General features: G+C 45.1%; 1 protein-coding gene across 1 annotated transcript in view; it reads right to left on the reverse strand.

Moving 5' to 3' along the window:
* kcnd1 (potassium voltage-gated channel, Shal-related subfamily, member 1) overlaps positions 1-13615 on the reverse strand; it is a 44387-nt gene extending 30772 nt beyond the window's left edge. Inside the window, exons 1-3 of the mRNA XM_070910470.1 lie at positions 13460-13615; positions 9905-10150; positions 6969-7681 (exon numbers count right to left, since the gene is read on the reverse strand). Coding sequence (XP_070766571.1) covers positions 6969-7681; positions 9905-10150; positions 13460-13615 — 1115 coding nt within the window. The remainder of the gene's footprint in view (positions 1-6968; positions 7682-9904; positions 10151-13459) is intronic.
* Positions 13616-18354: the final 4739 nt, after the last annotated feature.

Consider the following 18354-nt stretch of genomic DNA (forward strand, 5'->3'; position numbering starts at 1 on the left):
TCCAGTACACCTCATGGTCTTCCCCAGTGAATGGAAATGCCTCAAAAACATGGGAAATATCTATGTCTATAAATACTCCATGTGGTTGAAAAAGCTAGTAAGTGGACCTTGAGTCACACTCAGCTACTATTGATCACTGAGTCACTTTGCACACAGTCTGATGCTGTCGTTGATATGAATGAACAGAGCTGCACACTCGTGAATCCCTTCAAGGCTGATTGTGTTCGTGTCGTGTGGAGATAAGGACTCCTGTACAAACACAGTATAATGAGAGTTTCTCAGGCGGCTGCTAATGGTCTGTAAGACGAGTGAAAGTTATAATTCCTCTTCTTCAGTTAACTGGCAGAGCCTCACTTTCATCTCTGCAGCACTCCTCAGATCCACTCAATCATGGAGAGATCGCTCTGTCTGAACTTACTTTCACCTTTTCCTTCATTATATATTGTCATATACAGTAATTACCAGTAGTTCCATAATTATCTTACATTTAGTTTCTCTCTTTAAAGCCTCTCGTCCTGTTCCTGTCATTAAATTCTCCTTTATCACTTCTGCTAACTAATCAATATTTCTCACTTTCTTTCTTTCTTCTTCTGTGTTTAATCTCACGTCTCTTCCCTCGTGTTGAAGATGAAGTCGGGGCTACAGAGATACCACATGTTGACAACAAGAGCTGTGATTGGTCAGTTTGGGCTGTTCTGTTTTCTCCTGTAAGATAGTGACATCTATCTCATGTCTGTGGGTTCAGTATGGAGCTGGGGTCAGCCTAGTGGTTAGCCTAGCTTAGCATAAAGACTGGAAGCAGTCTTGTCGTCTCAGTGAGGTTGCCAGGTTTGGTACCTTCCTGCCTGAACAGAGACCTGCACCTGCACCTGACAACCTGCGCTGCAGCCACAGTTCTCAACAGGCGCCTGAGGGCCACAGCGGCCATTTTGTGTTCCAGTCTGTCAGCTGGAAATGGAGGAGACAAACCATGAAGCTTTACGGCATCGACGCAGCTCACCTCATCTGTAACACTCTGTGTCTTTGATTCGATTCTTTATCATTTCTTTTCTACCTTCACCTCGTCTTTCCCTGACCCTCTCTGTCTCTCCTCTTTCACTCTGTGTTTGTCCCCCTCCCTCTCTATTAAAACATTAACAGTGTGAACCATGCGTTGAGATGGTCTATAATTCCATCCAGGCTGTTTTATAAGGCCGCCTGCTGCTCTCGCTCTCAGGCTCATATACATCCTGTTCCTAAGAGGAAATGGCTGCTTCCCCTCTTGTTCTTATAAATAATGTCGATGGTAAAGTGCTCTGCAGCAGCACAAACTCTCTATAACCAAAGTATACAGGACCACCGTATACAGGACCACAGTGTACAGGACCACAGTGTACAGGACCACCGTATACAGGACCACAGTGTACACACAGTATACAGGACCACCGTATACAGGACCACAGTGTACACACAGTATACAGGACCACCGTATACAGGACCACCGTATACAGGACCACAGTGTACAGGACCACAGTGTACAGGACCACCGTATACAGGACCACAGTGTACAGGACCACCGTATACAGGACCACAGTATAGACACAGCGTACAGGACCACCGTATACAGGACCACAGTGTACAGGACCACAGTGTACAGGACCACAGTGTACAGGACCACAGTGTACACACAGTATACAGGACCACAGTGTACACACAGTATACAGGACCACAGTGTACAGGACCACCGTATACACACAGTATACAGGACCACAGTATACAGGACCACCGTATACAGGACCACAGTGTACACACAGTATACAGGACCACAGTATACAGGACCACCGTATACAGGACCACAGTGTACAGGACCACAGTATACAGGACCACCGTATACACACAGTATACAGGACCACCGTATACAGGACCACAGTGTACAGGACCACAGTATACAGGACCACAGTGTACAGGACCACAGTGTACACACAGTATACAGGACCACAGTGTACAGGACCACAGTATACAGGACCACAGTGTACACACAGTATACAGGACCACCGTATACAGGAGGAAGTTCTTCCTGTCCTCTGTCTCCACAGTGCGTCTCATGGTGGGACCTGTTGGTCTCTGTAATAACACTATAAAGAGTCGGTCTAGACCTGCTCTGTCTGTAATGAGACGACTTTAGGTGTGATTTGAGGCTATATAAATGAAACTGAACTGAAGTATACAGGCGTGGCAGTGAAGCTGCTCTTATATACGCTCGTTTGTCTCATGTGTTTGAAAGTGACGACGTGACAAAAGATTTCATTATTAGCTTCGGGTGACATATATACAGTATATATATATATATATATATATATAATATATTCATATAATAAATGGGGTCATGCAGTTAGAAAATATGAGTTTTTAATTTGTATTTGATGGACTACATCTGGACTCTATTCTCCAGCTGCCCATCAACAGAACAATGACTTCAGCTGGTTAACGGATGAATGAGATGTTGTGAAATGAACTATTAATTGTTCTGTTGAGAGGTTTCCTTATCAGACCACCTGAAGGAAAATGTGGATTATCTGAAGTCCAGACACAAACAGTCTGCACGTCTTCCTGGCAGCAGCTCTCTGAATGAGCTGCAGCAGATTATGTTTCCCCTCACATATATTACTTCTGGAGGGGCTGCAGGAGGTTTATGATTTCACTTCCAGTTTATTTGCACTGTGATAAAACACAGGAGCAAAGCAATAAAAGCAGCATGATGAAAAGCAATGATAACAAACAGAACAAAGAGAAACAAATGAGCAGCCGAGGAGGAGAAAATACAAAGAGCGGAGAGGAAGAGGAGTGGGGGAAGAAGAGAGGAGGATGAAGGGGAGGAAGACGAGGATAAAGTGGAAAAGAAGTGGAAATTGAATTCAATAAATGTTTATGAAAGTTGATCACGATGCTGTAAAACCATCACAGGACACTAAAACTCTCCACTAGAACCAGACGGACAAGACGATGAAACCACACTGACGTCCATCCGTCAGCTTCTGACTCGTCTTCTACACATCTACTTTCAGAGACTTGAAACTTGACGTTCGGACATCAGCGAACTCTCCCTAATAATATAGAATAATCTGACACCATGTCCACACCAAGACGACCAGGTCTGAGAACAGCGTCTGTCCACGTCTGTGTCCTGAGGTCCACGCTGACACGTCTCAACAACAAGACACAACTTACACTCGTCACATCCAGATTAAATCCAAATCTGGTTTAATACGCTTCCATTTACATCAGCATCACAGAGAAAACTGAAGACGGCAAAGTTCCTGTTGACTTTCACAGAGGAGCAACAGAAGCATCCTGACAGGAAACACACTGCCATGGGATGTGCATCATCATCGTCATCACGGGTACCGATCGGCCGAGCATCAGCGATATCAGAGAGGTGAGGGGTCGGAGGTGTCACCCCCCCCCCCAGCCTGGTCACCCTGCTGCCGTACCACCAGGCTACAGAGCAGCTTCTGGCCCCCCCTCGACTCCCCCATCAGTGAACCTCAGCTCTGCATGTTACATGTTGCAACTATTCTGTTAGTCTTCTTCTGCACGTGACCACACCTTTACCTCTCATCATCCTCACACCTTTACCTCTCATCATCCTCACACCTTTCAGTCACACTGATATTGTACATATTTGTGTGTGTGTGTGTTTATATATATATATATAGATATATATATACCTATAGATATCTATATATATATATATATAGATATATATACTGTATTTGTATATACCTAACTGTATATCTTCCTTGTAAATATCATTTGGTTTTTTTCTTTCTTTCTTCCTTTAGTGCTACCTTTTTATACTTTTCTAAACTATAATCATGAAAATATTTGAATATGAGTGTGTACATGTTCTGAGTGTGTAACTGTGTGTTAGATTGAAAATAAAACTGAACCTTGACCTTTGATTTGGCCACATCACAAATGTGATTCCTGCTCTGCTGGACGAACTGTGTTTCTGTGTCGCAGCTCTAGAAAAGTTCAGAGTCTTTTGCTGTTAGATCCTGACTGATCCTGTTTCCGTGACGAGATAATTGATAATTATGAATAATTAATGAAGTTACCGCTGCTGTGCCTGCACACAGATGCACGTCGTTCTGCTGCCGTGTGACGGCCACAAGTGTTTAATAATACATCTAAATAAACAGATTATTCAGTGATTTATTAATGGAACACATTAGAGACATTACAGCGAAGTGAAAGAGGCTGAACTCAACATACAGCAGACGTTGTTTCGTGGTTTGGTGGTTTCGGAGAGGACTGTGTGTGTTTGTCTCCACCAACCGAAGCCTCGCAAATTCAGGCTCTTATTTATCAGTAATGTTTTAATCAGGAAAAAACATTCAGACGTTGTCCTGTGATCTGCTTCTCTTTATCCACAGAACATCTGCGACATCTGGATCTGTGATCAGTCCAGATCCAATCAATGAAATCAATATTCGACTGGAACAGAAGAGTTCGTGGGAGACAACAGACGGATCGAAGGGAAGTCTGTGACAGGAAGTAAGAATATGATCGACAAGAAAAACTAGCAGAGAGGAAGAGAGGAGAGGACAAACAGGGGTACTCCCGAGAAGGAGAAAGGGAGTAACTGAGAGCAGAAGGAGAGCTGAGGAGGGTGAGGAGGAGGAGGAGGAGGAGGAGATTAGGAGAGGAGAGGAGAGAGGAGAGAGGAGAGGAGGAGAGGAGAGAGGAGAGAGGAGAGGAGAGAGGAGAGGAGAGAGGAAGAGAGGAGAGGACAAACAGGGGTACTCCCGAGAAGGAGAAAGGGAGTAACTGAGAGCAGAAGGAGAGCTGAGGAGGGTGAGGAGGAGGAGGAGAGGAGAGAGGAGAGAGGAGAGGACAAACAGGGATACTCCCGAGAAGAAGAAAGGGAGTAACTGAGAGCAGAAGGAGAGCTGAGGAGCGTGAGGAGGAGGAGGAGGAGGAGAGGAGGAAAGGAGGAGAGGAGAGAGGAGAGAGGAGAGGAGGAGGAGGAGATTAGGAGAGGAGAGAGGAGAGGAGGAGGAGATTAGGAGAGGGGAGGTAAAAGCCTGGGTGGTGTTTTGCTGCCTGGAGAATTCATTTAGAGGTTGGCCTCTCCCTGCTGATAACTAATGGACCTCAAGACTGAGAGGAGGAGAGGAGGGGAGGAGAGGAGAGAGAAGAGGAGAGAGGAGAGGAGAGGAGGGGAGGAGGAGAGGAGAGGAGAGAGGAGAGGAGAGGAGGGGAGGAGAGGAGGAGAGAGGAGAGGAGGGGAGGAGGAGAGGAGGAGAGGAGAGAGAAGAGGGGAGGAGGAGAGAGAGGAGAGGAGAGAGGAGAGGAGGAGAGGAGGAGAGGAGGAGAGGAGAGAGAAGAGGGGAGGAGGAGAGGGGGTGAGGGGAGAGAGAAGAGGGGAGGGGAGGGGAGGAGGAGAGGAGAGAGGAGAGGAGACAAAGGAGGAGAGGAGAGAGGAGAGGAGAGAGTAGAGGAGGAGAGGATGGGAGGAGGGGAGAGAGAAGAGGAGAGAGGAGAGGAGGAGAGGAGGAGAGGAGGGGAGGAGAGGAGAGAGAAGAGGGGAGGAGAAGAGAGAGGAGAGGAGAGGAGGAGAGGAGGAGAGGAGAGAGGAGAGGGGAGGAGGGGAGGAGGGGAGGGGAGGAGGGGAGGAGGAGAGGGGGTGAGGGGAGAGAGAAGAGGGGAGGAGGAGAGGGGGTGAGGGGAGAGAGAAGAGGGGAGGAGACAAAGGAGGAGAGGAGAGAGGAGAGGAGAGAGTAGAGGAGAGAGGAGAGGAGGAGAGGAGGAGAGGAGGGGAGGAGAGGAGAGAGAAGAGGGGAGGAGAAGAGAGAGGAGAGGAGAGGAGGAGAGGAGAGAGGAGAGGAGAGAGTAGAGGAGACAGAGGAGGAGAGGAGGAGAGGAGGAGAGGAGACAGAGGAGGAGGAGAGGAGAGAGGAGGAGAGGAGACAGAGGAGGAGAGGCGAGAGGAGAGGAGGAGGAGAGGAGGAGAGGAGGAGGAGAGGAGGAGAGGGTGTCCTAACAGTTGCGTTTCCTTCAGATGCACAGGAGTACTTGGAGTACACTAGGTTGAGGTGTACAGTACCTGCAGTACCTGCAGTACTTAGTAAATACACGTTCTCTGCACTTCACTGAGTATAAACACACAGAAAACCTTCATTCAACAAAACCAGCAGAAGTAAAACCTCACATGCGTCAGTTTGACTCATTCACACGTTCCCATTCACAGACAGGTAGGAGTATAGAGTCATATAGAGAGTGTGTGTGAGTGTGTGAGTGTGAGTGTGTGTGTGAGTGTGTGTGTGAGTGTGTGTGTGAGTGTGTGTGAGTGTGTGTGTGTGAGTGTGTGTGAGTGTGTGTGTGTGTGTGAGTGTGTGTGAGTGTGTGTGTGTGAGTGTGTGTGAGTGTGTGTGTGAGTGTGTGTGAGTGTGTGTGTGTGAGTGTGTGTGTGTGAGTGTGAGTGTGTGTGTGTGTGTGTGTGTGTGTGTGTTTAACAGAAGGATGGTCGTTCAGTCGGAGCTTATGGCAGCTTCCTGACTCACTCTCTGTTTCTGATGTTTCCGAAGGCTCTTTGAAGAGCAGATAATGGATCAGAGCTGCAGGGTGAAGACACCATCATCATCCTCTCACACTCACAACACACACTCTCCATCCATATGGCAGCAGTGAGTGTGTGTGTGGGCGGCAGCAGGGTGAAGACACACCACCGTACTGGAGAAGCAACGAGTGGGAGCAAACACACACACACACACACACAGTTTCAGCTGTTCACACTTCATCTCTCTTCATGGTGGAAACAGACTGTAAAACTCTCCTCTGTAACAAATAACAATGACACATCCGCGTCCTGACAGAGGAACGCACGCTGGCGTTGCCATGGCGATGATATCAGTGGCAGAGTAAAATCAGTTTAATGACATCGCGGCAGCCAGCGAACGCACTGCGTTAAACTGATGTTGACTCACCCGAGCGTCGTCATGGTGACGATGGTGTACCAGAAGGAGGCCGGGATGGAGGTGAAGGTGGAGCCCTTGGTGCCCTTCTCGGCGTAGAACATGACGGTGGCGAAGATGATGATGGCCATGGTGAGGGAGAAGAGCAGGAAGCCGAGCTCGGAGGCGCAGCTCTTCAGCGTGTAGCCCAAAATCCTCAAACCCTGCGAGTGACGCGAGAACTTGAAGATCCGGAAGACGCGGAAAACCCGGAGGGTGACGAAGGCGCCGCTCACGTCCTCGTTCTCGGGCATCACCAGGCCGATGTAGTAGGGCATGATGGCCACCACGTCAATCACAGACATCACCGAGCGCATGAACTTGCAGCGGCTGGGCGCGGCGAACAGACGCATCAGGTACTCGAAGGTGAAGATGAGGACGCAGGCCGTGTCCATGCAGAAGAAGGCCAGCTGGTATTTCTCCCCGCAGGGAAGGTCTTTGCCGCCTATTTTGCGAGCCCGGCAGGGGACGGTCTCCACCACGTTGGCGATGACGGAGACGGCGATGAAGAAGCCGGTGACATAGTAGAAGACCAGCGCCATGGTGGAGGTGTGGGGGTTCTCGAAGGCTCGCCACAGCCGCTCCCTGGAGGTGCTGTGTGGAGGGAGGGGGGCGTCCATCGCTTCGTTGGCCTCCGTGTCCTCTGCCAGACGCTCCTGGTTCTCCTTTTTCCTGTCTCGGTATTCCTTTACAAAGAGGAGAGAGAAAGAGAAAGATTAGCCAACTTATTATATATACTTCTATACACGGACACGATGCTAAACGCTAAGGTCCAGTCAGAGGACAGACGTGTGTCTGGCCAACATGAGCTCGTCCCTGTTTAACCTGGCAGCTGAAAGTTAAGCTCGTTGTGGAACCGATGGTATCTCAGTGATATTCAAAGTGCTGCTTCAATTACAGATATTTATTTAGCCTGGCTAAGGTCATGTTAGCTTCATGTCTTGTTAAGCAATCCAGAATATCTGACAGCAACAACAATTTGTCCCACTTGGCAAAAACAACAAAACACAATAAACAAAGTTAATTCAGGCTACTTATCTGGTGTGGCTACACAGCTAGCTATCACAGAATAATACATGAACGCTCCCAAGTCAGCGTAACCGCTCTTCGACATTTCATGGATGTTAGCTAAATGCCCTGATAAATACAGTTAGCTTAGCATCACTAATATCACAATAGCTTCACTCCAACATATTCAGACAAGATGGATAGCCATGCAGTCACAACAGATAAAAGGAAAATTAAGCCTACATGATCATTGTTTTATATATTTGTAGAGGTTAGTGAAACCGGCCAGTTTGCTTCCAGTTTGTTGACGTGGGAGATTTCCATCGAAGCTGTCAGAAACTCTCCGATTCAAACAACTAGCTGCTCGTAACGACGGCGTGGATGACATGACATGAAGGCAGCTGTAGTATCACGCCTATATCGTGCTAGCATGCTAATATTACATTAGCTTCATGCCCTGTTAGCTGGTGTTGGTTTGCCATTAACTTCAGTAAACTAAGCTTAACCATTTAGCCGCTCTACATCTTGGCTGTTAACAAGAAAGTGAGCTAAGATTGGGAATAAATGAAACGCCACAGCCGGCAGCAGCCACAGGTTCTGATAAACTAGCCTCTGAAAAGGAGGTTCAACGCCTTTCCTTGTTGACAGAATCGCCAAATAACCTGCAGAGTGATTATCTCCACCAAAATACCAATAACTCACTTTGTGCTGCCTCATTCAACTCCACCAAGGTTAGCTGCTCCTCCTGTTAGCTGCCAACAAAACAGCAAGCTAGCTATTGTAATGAATTGAACTTTAACCCCTTACAGCAGCCAGCTTCCTCCACTGTGACTAATAAACTGGGCTGGAAGGATGTGAAAAGGTATAAGTTACCAGAGAAGATGGTGAACAGCAGCAGAACCTGTGAAATTACTAGAGGAATGAAAATAAAAGTCACACGGACTGTTTCTCGTGGGAAATCATGGGGGAAGTGTTGAGTGAGTGAAAAAAGAAATCCAGAAATTAGACCCTCTCACAGTTGAATCAACATGACAAGCTGCCAAATTTGAGAAAGTAAAGACCCATTCATGAGTCATTGGACGGGTCAGTTATAAAAACAAGGACGTAAAGATATAAAAGCCTCTGAAGACGAGGCTAATGGGACAACATAAAGAGCTCTGAGGGTGATTTGTTGTCCAGAGAGTGAGCAGGGAACTTGTTTATGACTTATTAAAGGAATCACTAACAGAAACATGGGGTACGACGGCTGCCAAAATCAGTGGCAATAAAGAAATCAGATTGCATTTGAGCTTCAGAAGGCTCATCGCCGCCGTCTTAATGAGCTGGAGTTTGATAATGGGGTTTGAATGCAGCACTGGTTAGTAATCCTCCTCAGATTCATCAAGGCTTTTACACTTTACTCATTTAGCTGATGATGCTCTTCTCCAAAGAGACGTAATGAGTGCAGCAGCAGAATAACCAGCATTACAGTCAGCCATTACGATCAGAAGTCACAGCATCCACACGAGTACAGGAGGACTGACGCAGCCATTATAAACGTTATCAACTGTAAGAGCTGCAGGGCTAAAACAAAAGAGGTTCATAAACAGTAGCATCCCAAGCTAGCTAAACAGGGTCCATGTGCAACATACACCTGCAGCTGTTTCTCAGTAAAAGTCCTCTAGCTGCCTGAACTTTGATGGAACCAAGAAACAAAGCAAGGAGGGCTTTTATTCTGAAGCAGCTGCAGGAACCTACAGTCAACAACCATATTACACACTGGGCCATCAGCAATTAATGTAGCACCAATCATTACAACTTCCAGAACACCAAAGCAGAGTCAAGCGTTTCCTCAAGTTTTGTAAAGACCCAACCAGGAACATGCAAGTGATTATCTGTGACTTTCAGCATTTCAGGTTTACCTCCATGCAGCAGTCTCCAATGATCTCTGGCACGATGCCGTAGAAGGCCAGCTCTTCGTCGAAGGCCTGGATGCACTCGTGTCGCGGGTAGTGGAGCTTCCCGGTGCGGTAAAAGTTCAGAATGTGCCGAAACATTTCGGGGTCTCGGTCGAAGAAGTATTCCTGCGTGTCCTCGTTGTAGAAAAACTCCTTCTCTGAAGAGCCCAGCAGCGTCTCTGGATAACGATCCAAAGTGTTCTTCCATGTCTGGAGAAAGGGAACAGGATAGAATAGATGTTTTCTTTTTTCACTTTGACTAAAACTGGTTCTCATGTGGGTGTCCGTGGCGCTGAATTACAAATCTCCCAGTTTACTTAATTCTACTTCACAAAATGTATTAAATGCTGCCTTCAAGGGCAACCAGAAATGCTGCAGTTTTGCTGAGTGCTGCCGAGTTCACTACAGTTCGGACATAAATATATTACTTTTTATGTACTTTTACTTTTTATACATTACATTTCATCAGATGTTTTTTCCCCCACATAGCATTAGAGCAAACCAGCATTTAAGCTTTACACCCTTTACAACATTCAACGTTTGGGAGGAACATCGAGCTGTTTGTATTCCTGTCTGAAAGTTGAAGCTAGTTAGCCTAGCTTGCTAACGTTAGCGCTGATTCCCACCAGACGTTACTTTGTGTTCACATTAATTTAACACCTGCTGAGTCATCAGCAGCTCTCACACACTCAGTGTTTGGTTCGTACTGCATTATGGAAAGGAGGGGGCTAGTCTGTGCTAGCTGTTCTTCTTTATCCAGATGTGGTGACAGCAACTAACCGGACTGTCAAAGCTAACTCCTGTAACCTCAGCTGTCTGTACAATACTCCATGATGCGAATGTGCTGAGTAATGGAGAGAGTGCTGAGGTTACAGCTGCTTAGCTACCTGTTAGCTTGTTGGAAATGATATGACAAACCGACAGTCAAATTATTGTCAGTCGGTAACAAAAAGTCACTGGAAAACAACACAAAATTGTTCCTGTTCGGCAATTACAATGTTGACCAAATAAGTGGGCATGTCAAAACGTATTGATTTCTTTTAAAATTAATTTTAATTTCAGTTTAATTTTTATAAGAGACAGTGTCCAAATCATCATCCTTTCTCTTGAGTTTAACCACTTCAACACCGGTCATATATGCTCCTCAACTCTCCACACTATGTTAAATATTCCTTCCATTTGAAGGAGTTACTGGGACGTTGAAATGGGAGCATTGAACCGTCACTAACCGAAGGTAAAAGTGAAGTGTAGGGTCTATTTTATGCTTTGATGCTATTGTTTGGCATTCCATTTTAAAAGCAAGCATTACTGTGTGTTTGTGTTTCTATATATATCACTAGGACGTCAAGCTGCTGCATTTTGTTTTAAAGAAATAGGACAAAGTCACAGGCTTGACAAGAACTTTCTTCTTGTCCTGCCACTGCAGCAGAAAGTACTTCGGTGCTGCTTGATTCCTGAAAGCCACCAAAATCTATTTTTGTTGCAGAGCCATTTTGTTATTATTTCTGCCTAAATGCACAGCAATGCGCTGATTAGACGTACAGTATTTACCACTTCCAGCCTTGGAAGTCGGAGCAGAGCTGCAGCACATTGGGAGCTACGAGAGTCTCTGAACGTAGCTCTGGAAGTAACACTGCTTTTAATATTCCTCAAGGTTAGGAGATACTATCTGTGTTCACTTCGACGCGTATTGAGCTTATAATAACTAATAACAAATTCTGCTTCATTAAAAAAGGCAAAGACTGTGCAAGACTGTGTCCAGAGGAACATTTGGTGTCAACTATGAGTCCCAGAGAGCATTGCTGTAAAAGAACATCCAATCAGAGAGCTTCAGCTTCTGTAGCCAGGCCTCTGATGGTGGCTGAAACTGGAGTTGATCTTAGATAAATTCATAAATATGAATCAATCCACTTCTGGAGTTTGCAAATATTTTGCAGTAACACTCTGAATATGGTACAGTAGAACTCTTGATATCATGACCATGGCTGGAATAGCTGCTGAGGCTCATGGGTAGTGTAGTTTTTAGAACCATTCCCCACACACCAAACTGAAGGAATAAAGCCCATCAAAGCCTGCATGGAACAAGTCCTAAATCTGTGCATGTACAAGACAGTGGACAATCAACCAGGTCAAAGACAGAAGTTATCAGTGACGTTCCTTTACAATTTGTTAATCTTTCGTCATTTTAATGTAGGAAAAAAATAAAGGAGAAAGACAAACATCACAGACAATGAGATTACGGTTAAATTAGCAGACTGTGACAGTGGTGAAGAAAACTAGTTTGACCTTAAAATGACGGATTATTGTACAAAAGAGACACAGAAACACTTCAGTGTCGTTCATAGATGACTTTGGATAGACGTCCCCTGGCATCACCCCTGATGGTGAGACTGCAGCTCAGTGAAGCCATTTAAATAAAAGTTTAAATAATACTTTTAATAATGTAAATGTAAAAGAATTACATTTCACCCCATGAAAAGATGCCCTTGTTCTCAAAATAAAGAGCAGTGCCTACAACCTTTTGTAAGACTTTACATTTCAGAGGAAGAACCTCTGCAGAACATGTTGGGTCATCTGATGAGGTTCACAGTCATGTTGGAAACCTGGTTGATTAATAAGGTCCCTGATTTGTCAGGAAGCAGTCTAGCATCTGTAGGATTTACATTAATTATTGGACAAATCTACAAACACGATTTACGTCCAGATTTGATTGTCAACGCAGGTACAAGTTTGTCTTTTCTGAGGCCAGGCAGAAGGTGAAGGTGTGGAGGTCTGCAATTTCATTTTGTTGAGCGGGCGTCACAAACACTTGTTTTTGGGTTTTGCTGAATTATCCAATAACAACATTCTTGTCTGGCGATAGGGTTGAGTATCCCATGGATTTACATTCATATTAAACAAATCTGCAACTCATAATGAAAACCAGGCAAGCTGTCAAAACAGGAAGTAGTGTTCTCTTCATGTGGGCAAGTAAGTGTGTGGTGGGTCAGGTCGGTTGATGGGCGCGTCACATCTCGTAACAGGCCTGCAATTAAAGTTTTTTAACCACGATCGAACCTTAACCTTAAGCACTTAAGTAGCTGTCATGTACAAATATTGAACTGAACATAATACTAATACGCAGGTCTGTTGTAGGTCCGGGATGCTACACGTCCATCCACCACCCATTTACTATCCACCTCTACATAAAAGTATAACTACTTCCTGCATTGGCTCTAAACGTTGGTATTGACATTGTAAGGTTGGAAAGTCTGAAGAGGTCGTAACTCCAGCGCGTTTCGGCTTGTGGCTTGAGCCGAGTCTCACAATAAAGTTGTTCTTTACACTAAGTGTTGCTGGAGGTTTGATCTCAGCAGACCTTTTTTTCCTTCTTCATGCACCCTGGAAGTCGGTGACATTGTGGCAGGAACCCCTGCCCTAAATCGTCCAATACGGACATTATTTCCAACTGATGGCCTTGCATCTTCCCCCACCGTGCTACCATATTTTGGAGCATGCTCAGTAGACAGCAGCACCCACCTGAAACCTGACCCCGCTGACGTTGACGTACAGGATCTCATCTGATCTGGACGAGTTGTCCACGGGAGGTTTGGGCATCGTCTTCTTGGCTAACGGCAGCCATCCCACCGCCGCAGCCCGAGCAAACGGCAGCCACGTCGCCACACCGGCCGCCATCTTGCATCAGCACGTCCAACCTGTAGAGAGTCAAGTTCTGTCCTCGGGGGACGTTGGAGCTACTGGATCCGATGCAAGTGCCTTAACTAAATCCTCGCTCACTTCTCTTCCTGCCCTGATTTCCTCGAGTGGTCGGGGCAGCCAGAGAGAAGATGGTCGGACATGTTGAGGGGGGAGGAAGGGGGGAGGAGGGGCGGAGGGAGGGGTCAGATGGCAGTTAGGTGTCAAGCCATGAAAAAAACGCTGTAAAGGAGCGGGAAGGCCGATGCATCTGACAGGTATGTGACCCGTCTTTTATTTTGACGAATCTGACGTCCCTCTGGTGGGCGGGGGTGAAGCCTTCCTGTTGCTCTCCTCCTGGCCTGCAAGACGCTCCTCAGGGTAAACTGACACTTTTAAAACCCAGAAACTCTCAGGAATTAGCTGGAATATTTCCTTTTTTGGTTGTTTGTCCGATTGCAGATTTCAGCCTACAAGCAAGTCCTTATCTCCTAAATAACAAGTTCCACTTCAAAACACAGACTCTCCTGATAGGAAAACATATTTTCTTGAAATCTCAGCAGTCTTAGAACAGCCAGATATGTGTGAAATAATAACAACGTTATTCTGATATTGCCGTCACAGGTTTATTGCTGCTGGGATTTACAACAAAAAGCAAAACGATATAAATCCAGGTTGGAAAGCGTTAAGACTCTGGTGTCTGGCCTCCACCTCGCTGCATCCTCCTCTCTCTCTCTCTCTGTCTGTATCTAGCTCTCTCGCCCGCCCTCTCTCCCTCTGAAGACTGATTTGTTGCAGCGCCGCAGCCTTTCAAATTCTTATTAAATTGTGATGATGGTTCCTGAAGTTGCAAGATAGACAGAATCGCCTGTGTTGCCGCCCTCCCTCTAAGTGTTTCTCTGCTGTGGAGATTATGGATGTGCAGCCTTCTTCTCTTTCTCTCTCTCCTTTTGCTTTTGCTTGCTGTTTTGCCCTCTCTAATTTTCCTTTATCTGCCTCTGTGTTTTTACTGTCTCTCTCTCTCTGCCTTGGTGGAGCATTAGTGGCAGCGGTGGTGGTGGAGAGACAGCAACTCTGGGTTGGAGAGCGAGGAGGAGGCGTCAGGCCGTCCTTACTCCATGTCCATGTATGGCCGTCCTGTCAGGAAACACACAAACAGAAACAGAGACAGAGAGTGAGAGACAAACCAGGAGGAGAGGAGAAAGAGAAATGAGTTGTCAAAGGAAAGGAGGGAGAGAGGAGGAGGAGAGAGGAGGTATGGGAGGAAAAATTAGAAGATAAATTGGAGAGGGAAAGAAGGGAGGAAAGCATTGAAAGAAGGAGATGTGGGAAAAGATGCAAGCAAAGCGAAAAGGAGGAGAAAGAAGAGAGAGTTCAACGGAAGGAATGAAAAACAGAGGGTGTAGTGAAGGAAAGAAGGGAGGAAAGGAGAGGAAGACAAACGAGAAATGGATTTGTCAAAACAAAGGAGAGAGGAGGCGTGGTGGATAAAAGGTAAATAGAAGAAGGGATCAAGGAAGGAAAGAAGAGGAGAGGAAAACTAGAAAAGAGGAGCAAGGAGAAAAGATGGAGGGAAGGTGGAAAGGAGTAGAAACTGAGTTGTCAAAAGAAAGGAGAGTAAGGAGCCGTACTGACTCTAACCTCAAGGATCAGTCTGCTGTTATTCTTCATCACCTCATGTTCAGACTCAAACAGCCTGTCAGTCCGTCCCTCAGTCCTGTCTCACTTCCTGTCTCACTTCCTGTCTGTGGCTCTCAGCTCTCAGCCCATTGGTTCCTACTGAAGACGTCAATCTTTAAAAAACTCCTCACAAATATATAGTTTCATGTTTAAAAGGCTCAGTCATTCCCTCCAACAGCTGCTCGCTGGAGTTTTTATCAAACTAACAGCAGGAAATAGTGCATCTGTTGGGGACTATTTTCAGCGGCGGATGAATCCACATGTGGAGCTGTAGTGAGTGTTTGGGGCAGCAGGACGGTGTGTAAACTATAAACTATAAACTACAGTAAGTACAGAGTTATATTTATGACTTTTTCACAAACAGATGCTCGTTTTAATGTCACGTGACAACATAAATATTAAGCCTTAAATCATCCCATCGACACAGAAGCGTGTGAACATTAAAATTCACGTGACATTTACTGCTCTCTGTTTTTAATGTGTTAAACACATAAATATATAAAAACACATAATATTCTTCATAAAAAACCTGAGAAACGCCTCAAATGAAGAGCATGTTCCACATCGATCGTTTCCTTCCTGTTTCTAACATCCTCCGACGGACGCATGGAGCTGAACTCGTGAGTTTAAGATATAAAGCTGCAGGTTATTAAAGATGTTTTTATGATCAGACGAACAGAGCGTCCACAGTCTGCTGAGGAAAAACATAGCCGGCCGTCTCTCCCTTTATTTCTCCCTCTGCGTTCTTCATTCAATAAAGCAGCCACAATAAAGTTTGCTCTGAAACTGCTCTTCGTCAGATGAAAAGTTATTGTCGCAGGTTTATTGCATAAAGTCCACAGTGGGAGTAATAAAACTTTTCCTTCCTCAGGTTTGGTTTGAATCACAGAGTCTGATTCAGGAAGTTTAACCTCTTCAAGTCTGAAGAACATCAGAAGATTTCTTTACTGACTCGTGTTGTTTGTCCACGACTTCATTTCTAATTCGAGTGGAGATCCTGAAGTTTCCAAAGATACCAAATATGTCTGGCTGAATTTTGGGGAAATGCGTAAAATGATTAATATTTCAGTCATTTGCTTGCAGATCTAATACTGCTTCTACTAGTACCACTACTCATTAGTACTGCAAATACTGCCACTGTCAATTAGTAGCACTACTTTTTTTTTCTCCATTAAACATGTTCATTAATTACCACTTCAAACATTGAATATTGCCAAAGGCATTTGGACAGTAGTGATTTTTTAGTGGGCATTGATTTCATCAACAAAACTATAAAAATTAAAATATATAGTATATTTGAACACCTGAATATGTGACAGGTGCATCAGAGGAAAGTACAACTTGAATGAAACATTTTAGTAATTTTTGGAAGTCGTGCTAGCTTATGATGCCTCAGTGACTTCCTGTTTACATAGTTGATTGCACTTGATTGGACGATGTCTTTACTAGCTGAGACATTTGTTAAGTTTTAATAACTTGATTTAGTGAATCCAGCAGGTGAAAACTCAGCCTTTATATGAGAACTGGCCACACAAATGGCCCGCCTCCACAGGATGCTGCACCTCCAATGCAGAAGTTTCAAAATAAAAGTACAACATGTTACATCAACAGCAATCTGCATCCTCCTCCCCTTCCTATCTGTTGACGTTTAGTGAGGGCGCCGCCCACGACGATGGTGGGTGTGGAGATTAAAGTTAACACAACCACAAGAATACTTTCGTAGTTTTTGTACTCATTCGACACATAATGTCCTGACAACATTATAAATCACATGACAGACCACATGACGGTTTGTCAGTGAAACAATAAGACGACATGAAAACAGCAGAGTTAAGAAATGTACTTCAGTCATCAGTACAAGTACACAGTCTCACTCATTATATAACCACACCTTTGAAGTGCTGCTGGTGGTTGAATTGCATTGGAACTTTATATTGTTCACGTTAGAGAGGCTGTCTGAATCCTTCCTGCCACAACAGATCAATACAGACTGACGACTACAGAGACCATCTGGGAAGCTGCTGATTGGCTGCCCGCAACAATCACAACAAAAGATATCGCGGGTGACATGTGTGATGTGACAGGACACAACACTTGGGGGTGAGGTGGTATATTCTCCTTCATGTGTCTGAGACGTCTCAGTGTGGATCCTCCTCCTCCTCCTCCTCCTCAGAAGAAGAAGATGAGGAAGAAGAAGAAGTGAAGCAGCGTTCATGCTCATCTTTAGTGACTAAAATGATGTTTCAGTCTTTAAGTTTTTGCATGCTATAGATATAATGCAATAATTGCATGCTGGTGAGAGATGTGAATACAGCATTATCTCAGTCTCAGTTCTCTATCAGTGAACCTTAATATACTTTTCAGGGTTAGAACTTAAATTATGTAAAAGTTGAGTAAATGTAATGCAGATTCATTTGGTAGAGTTACAGAGTTTTCTTGAGGTCAGTATGTAAAAATCTCCCAGATGAACAACAAACCAAACTCTACTCAACAGAAGCATAAATGTCCCCAATGAAACAGCTGGCACACACACACACACACACACACACACACACACACACACACACACACCTTCCTGTACCTGCCCTGCCTCACTAAAATCTCCAGTGTGTGTGTTGATGAATTATGTATGAACTTTCAGCCTGACTGGTTTCTCTGTGTTCAGCTGCACTGCCTCGGTTACCACTAAGCACATACAATATACCACAACACACACACACACACACACACACACACACTGTCCTGTTCAAAACAAGACCAACCTGAATCACACAAACCCTCTGGAACCGATTTGAGTGAGAAGAGCTGAATCATCAGCATAGAGTTTCATATTGTGGCTGTAATAAACTCTGCCACCTTCAGGGTGCGCTGTTAGTCCTGTTGTACAGTTTACAGTGCTTTGGGATAAATAGCATAAAGCTAATGAGACGTTCATTGTTTATGTTTCCAGCAGCAGCAGCTGTAGGTCTAATACTCAGTTGTGGTAAATGAAACTCATTGTTTGGAGTAGTTGTAGTAGCAGCAGCAGTAGTAGTAGTAGTGATGGTACTCATGGTAGG

Source organism: Enoplosus armatus, chromosome 8 (assembly GCF_043641665.1).
Source record: "Enoplosus armatus isolate fEnoArm2 chromosome 8, fEnoArm2.hap1, whole genome shotgun sequence".
In the NCBI taxonomy this organism is placed as follows: domain Eukaryota; kingdom Metazoa; phylum Chordata; class Actinopteri; order Centrarchiformes; family Enoplosidae; genus Enoplosus; species Enoplosus armatus.